Here is a 6094-nt window from a genome sequence, read left to right on the forward strand (position 1 = left end):
GGGGCGCGGCCGAGGACGTGAAGCCCATCGACCTGACGGTGCAGGTGGAGCTCGGGGCCGCGGCTGCAGCCGGGCCCGGCCCCGGGAGGCTGCCGGTGGCGGCGGCGGTAGGGGAGGAGGGTCCGGTGGAGGGCGGCCCCCCGGACCACTCGTACTCGCTGTCGTCGGGCACCACGTCGGAGGAGCTGCTGAGGAAGCTCAACGAGCAGCGCGACATCATCGCGCTGCTGGAGGTGAAGATGAAGGAGATGAAGGGCAGCATCCGCCGCCTGCGCTTGGCCGAGGCCCAGCTCCGCGAGGAGATCCGCGAGAAGGACCGCCTGCTCCACGCCGCCAGCGCCGGGGCCCGCAAACGCCACGGGCTCTGAGGGCGGGGGGCTCCCGGCCCGGCCCGGGGCTCCCCGACCCGGCGGGGCCCCGGGTGGACAGAGCGGAGATGGGCCCGGCCGCGGCCCCGCTGCCCCGGGCTCCCGCTGCCCGCTTCCCCCCGCCCCGCCGCCGCCGAAGCCGCCCCCACGGAGCCCAGCCCGCGCCGTCGGATCCGGCCGCTGCCGAGGAGCTGCCGAGCCCCGTTCTGAACACGGTGCTCCCCTGGAGCTACCGCTGCCTGTGCCGGGCCCTCCAGCATCCCCCGTGGGGCTGGCAGCGGTGGAAAGAAAGTATTTGGTGTGGTTTAGGGTAGATGGGACCCCATGTCACCACTAAGTGGACGTAGGGTATCGGTTTTCAGCAAATAAACTTGCTCCTGTGCTGTGTGAGGTAACAGGAACGCTACCCCCTGGAGAAGGCCTGTCTGAAAGCATGGTTGGCACTATACCCGTCATAGGAATGAACAACAATGTTTTGCTTGGCCTCGCTTAGCAGAGGCACGAGGAAAGCTTTAGAAACCCTCTCAGGGTGCTGTGTTACTTCAGTAAATTACTGATGCCATAAAAGACTGCCGTTTCTAGTGTGAAAGAATCCCCAAATTAAAGAGTGCTCTTGTACTACGTAGTTTTTGCTTTCTCTGCAGCGCATACGTATTTGTTACAGATGTCTCGATGCTCTCAACACTAGCAAGGATTACGGTCTGGTACAAAGAACCTGGTGACATTTGATGGCTGTAGTTTATCTCGTTGGTTTAAGAACTCCCTCTCGTGAAACAGAAGCTTTGTAACGTGTTGGAATTTAAAACTTTGGCTTTCGTTCAGCGAACTGGGATGAAGCAGAAGCCAAGCAAATTTATCTGCAGTGGTTGCAAACCCTTGCTGTCTAATCCTAAACTAGTTGGCATGACTAATAATCTGTACCTTAGGCAAGACCTTACTGAAATGTGCTTGCGTGTTCTAAACCGAGATGTAAGAGTATTGTAACAAATCGACGTGGAATGACTGTGTAGTTTCTGTTTCTAGCCAGCGTTAGTCCCCTCACTTTCAGTGACAGGAAACCAAATCAAAGTTGGCTAGAAAGCTGGTGGAGCAAGGGTAGCAAGGTTACTAGCTTGGCCTGAGCGCGGACTTCCAGCGGAACGGATCCGGCAGTGCTTTCCAGGAGGAGGGCATCTGGCGCGCCTCCGTGGCTCTGTCCCTGTGCGTGCTTAGGGGGCGGTGATGTGTGTTGAAAACAAAAGGCAGTTCACCACAGTGTGCCCATAATTCCTTCTGAGGGAATGCCCAGACGGCTTCTGGGGCTGTGAGATCTTCCTCCTGTACTCAGAATGTGTTACGCTCGGTAGGTCGGGATGTCAATTTTACTAAATTTTATATAAGTATTTTCTAAATGTAAAAAGTATCTTTAGTTTGAAAATATTGTAATCTTTGTAACACTGGCTAACATAGCTTTACAACTCTCCGTTTCAATGCTCTCTGTATGAGTGAACAAAAGGGCACATTGGCATTTGGCAGCTGGAGGTTTATCTATCGATCATGTAGCCAGTTCAGCGGAAGGCATTGGTTGTCAGAGCCTGCTATGTGATGCATGGGTCATTTCGTTATTAATGTGTGTACTGAGTTGGATGGTTGACCGTGAGGATACTACAGGTCTATTCATGTACTAAGTATTTCCCATTATTTCATTTTAATTTATTTTCTCCCATCTGATATGTAGCTCTAACTTCAGCTCTGTGGTGTACTGATTTTCCTGCAAGTCAAGTAAGCGGCAAGGTTTTTTTTTGTTTGCTTTTTTCTTTTTTGTAGGGAAAGCAGATACCTGCTCCACCATCTGATTTAGCATACGTAATTGGTCCAGCAGATCTATGCTCCCATGAAGACAATAGGCAGCACAACGTCTCTCCTTACAAACGAGACCATTTGTGCATCCTAGCTTCTTGAGAACGTGCGCGTTGTAACAGTCATGGTACTTTTTTTTTTTACCATTGGAATGCACTTCAGGATGTTCAGCCATTTGGCCTGCTGGACTGGTTAACTGCTGGACTGTTTGACTTCTCCAGGTTACACTGAGGTGCTAACATGCTTAATTTTAATAAAGTATATTTTGTTTTGTTATGTTTCCTGCTTCCATGCTCTAATTGTGAAGGGTTCTCAGAGGGGTTGTTCCTGCAATTGGACAGGTATCGTTCAGTGTGTTGCAAGGTGTTCTGTCCAAAGCAGCAAAATGTCCTGTTTAACCAAAGGAACTCTTTAATGTCCATGAATAATGATCCATTTAAAAAAATAACATTGCATTTTGGTTGGCAGTAGTAGTTCTACAGCATCCTCATCTCCGGACATCAAGTTTCCTTTTAAATACTGACTCACTGCTTCCGCCCTCTCAGTGCAGGTCAGGTTTTATCAATGTGATAGTATGATTTGCTAAACATTCATCTGAAAGGCTGACGTACCAAATGAAATGAAAACAGGACATCTGCAGCTAGGCTGGCTGCATTTCTGAAGGGTTGGTGGCTGCAGCTTGGCTTCTCTTTTGGAATGGTTTTTATTCCTCAGGAACTCCACAGCTGCCACAGCCCAGAGTTCACTTCACATAGGGTGAGGAAGAGGAGTTTGAGGTCTGTTCAGTGCAATCATGTGCCTGTCTGCTCGGGACTAGAGCTGTTCTGATGAGTGAACAGCTACTACGACAACAAACAGCCTCAAAGTAGTCAGGAGCAATTCGAGCAGCGAGAGCTGACTTCCCACGCAGTACTTCCACCAGAGGGACAACACGAGGCTCACGCACCACACATGGCTGAGGAAGGGGAAAGCGTGGCCTCCTGAAAACCAGCCCACTGCAGTGTGCAGGGAGGAGCTGGCATGTAGCATCTGCAATAGAAATGCGTGATTCTACTTCCCAAAGTTCCTAATTGCAGATTATTAGAACTATTAGTGTTGAGTAAGTGTAAGGGGCAATTACAGCTGGTGCTGCACACATCCCTTTCTTGGGTTGAGCTAGAAGCATTAAATGACAAAAGCAACAATTTTTCCTCTTGCATACTTTCCACCATTTGCTGCTAAATTAAGGTAAGTGAGCAACGGTATGGGCAGTGTGAATTAAGAGGCTATTTCTGTAGGAAGGTATCTTAGTATGTAAACAAATAAACTGTTACTGTTCAACACAAATGCTTTTTCTTCCATTTTAACTCCTCCCCTTTCTGCATCCCGTGTTCTGATCTGGCATATACCCTCCCAGTATTCTCCAGCCAGCACCAACTATCTCTGGTTGCTACATTCCTGTGTGTGGGACTTAATGTTTAGTTAGAATGGCTTTTATTGTTCCAAGGGAAAACCTTAATTTCATCTTCAGAACAAAACAGGAAAGATGCAAAGAAGTTTCTTTCCAATGCAAAACTCTCTCTCCTGTAGATGAAACCCTAACCAACTTCTCTCTGTGCGCATGAACAAGGCTTGCTCGATTCACCTATATTTTAAAGAGCAGTACTGCTCCCATTAAGTTATTGGATATACGGTTGTTTTCCTGACTTCTGACACAGCATCTTGCCAGGTGGGTTCCTCCACAAAGAATATTCTCCAGTGCTCTGTTCAAACCGTTTATCTGCGTTACCTACTGCCTCTGCTCACAGTCCTGCCCTCCATTCCTACTCTGCCTTGTGACCTGAGCCCTGACGTCTCAAGGACTGATCAGGGCAGAAGTTACCGTGCCAGTGAACGTCATTATGCAGAGGCTGGAGGCTCCTCTGGGAATTGGTGTTCTAGAAAGCATGGACGGATAGGCTGGGTGGTGAATGTTACTCTGATACAGCCTCAGACTTACCTGTTCTCTGTACAGAGAAAATAGATAAAATTCTGGGCTAGATCAGAGCAAAATTGAGGGAGAGAGAAAGCACTAACAATTTCCAAATTTCTGCTCCTTGCCCTTTTCCTTCTCAGCATCCCACCGCATCCCCTCTTTTCTGTCTTGGCAGGGGATTTGAGGTCCATTTGTGGGGCACCCCCCTCCTGTGCAGGCTGGCTGCCCTTGCTACTCTTGACCAGAGCCCAGGCAGTCAGAAAGGCTCCTGTTATCATTCCCAGATCCAGGCAGCAGCAGCTTCCCAGGACCAAAGGCTAGGAGGAGGTATCTAAAGCTTTCATTTCCATCTTGAGCATAACAAAGGAGCGCTCCTAGGGTCCCTCCCAGCCCGGGGCAGGTCATGAACTCAGCATTGCCTAAAGCCTGGGTAAGAAGCTACAAGGATAACCAGTCAGGGTGGGTGCTGCCCAGCCAAACGCATGCCTTTGTTGTGCACTTCACAGAACAGTCTGGTCTTTATTGTTGTGCTTATTCTAGTTTTTAGACTGCCAATTTTCTAGGGTAAAATTTCTCGCTTATCCACTTCCACACAGCATGCAGCAAATCAGGGCTCCGATGCTGTCTAGGTTCCTAGGAGACAACATCCTTAACCACTGCCCAAAAGTGAGGAATCTGTTCAACACAGCTGTTGTCCAGTCAGTTCTCACTTCAGAGGCCTGACTGTCTCCCAGCAGGAATGCTGCAGTTCAGACAGGCGGGCTGGGACAGCCCCAGCCCCCAGAAGGTGGCTGCAGGGCACCAGCCACACCTGCAGCAGTCCCACAGCTGATCTGCGAGCCGCTGTGCAGGCAAAGCACACAGTGTGCTGTGCTCTTCTGGATGATGATTTTACCACCTGCTGGTGGGCCTTCACAGCTTTGCTCTTCTCCCTGGGTTAGGGCACAACCTTCAGTACATCCCTTCTGATAGAAAATGATTTAGAAACAGCTCTCACACACACTAAAATCTCATTTCCCCTAGGTGTGAACCAGCACCTAGTAATAAAAAGAAGGGGGGAAGAGATAAATTATTAATAATAATAATAATAAAACACTATTTGTTGTGCAGTTACTCTTCTGTTGGACTCCACTAGTGAAGTATCAGCTCCCTGCATTCACTGTTTCCAGTTCATGTGGGGGAAGAAGCCATGAGGCAGAGACAGGCGCAGTGCTGGTACTCAGTTTTACCTTTTTCAAATGGGAGAAAACTCCCAATAAGTGAGAAAATGTGGAAAACACTGACTGGGTCTTTCAGTGGCTTGTCAGACGAGCCTAGGGAAGAGGCTCAATGCTGGCCACCTTCAGTCTCTTTTCCGATTTCCTCAGCCTTCAGCAGCAAGCCCAGGCGGACGTATTAAGGACACATCCCCAACGCTGCCTCAAGGCAGAAGACGGGCAGCGCTCGGGCTTGTAGGCAGAGCTGGGGGCCTGCAGAGCTGGGCCAGCGCTCATTAGTTGGGACAGGACAGCAGCTGAGCTATATTTTGGGCTGTCCCATAACCCCAGCTGCCGGGTCATGAAGAGCTCTGCACCTCCATGAGCCTCCCCTGCTGCTGCCGTGGTGTGTGCGACCTTATCGGACTCCACAGGAACCTTAAAGGAGGCCGTAGTGAGGTGGGGGGTGGTCTATTCTCCCATGTGCCTGGTGACAGGATGAGAGGGAATGGGCTAAAGCGGCACCAGGGGAGGTTTAGGTTGGATATTAGGAAGAACTTCTTTACTGAACGGGTTGTTAGTCACTGGAATGGGCCACCTATGGAAGTGGTTGAGTCCCCATCCCTGGAGGTCTTTAAAAGATGTTTAGATGTAGAGCTTAGGGATATGGTTTAGTGGAGGACTTGTTAGTGTTAGGTCAGAGGTTGGGCTGGGTGATCTTGGAAGTCCCTTCCAAC

At 49.9% G+C, this 6094-nt stretch overlaps 1 protein-coding gene across 1 annotated transcript in view; it reads left to right on the forward strand.

Moving 5' to 3' along the window:
- THAP11 (THAP domain containing 11) overlaps positions 1 to 2487 on the forward strand; it is a 3306-nt gene extending 819 nt beyond the window's left edge. Inside the window, exon 2 of the mRNA XM_035337044.1 lies at positions 6 to 2487. Coding sequence (XP_035192935.1) covers positions 6 to 368 — 363 coding nt within the window. The 3' untranslated portion in view covers positions 369 to 2487. The remainder of the gene's footprint in view (positions 1 to 5) is intronic.
- Positions 2488 to 6094: the final 3607 nt, after the last annotated feature.

Source organism: Oxyura jamaicensis, chromosome 11 (assembly GCF_011077185.1).
Source record: "Oxyura jamaicensis isolate SHBP4307 breed ruddy duck chromosome 11, BPBGC_Ojam_1.0, whole genome shotgun sequence".
NCBI classification, from domain to species: domain Eukaryota; kingdom Metazoa; phylum Chordata; class Aves; order Anseriformes; family Anatidae; genus Oxyura; species Oxyura jamaicensis.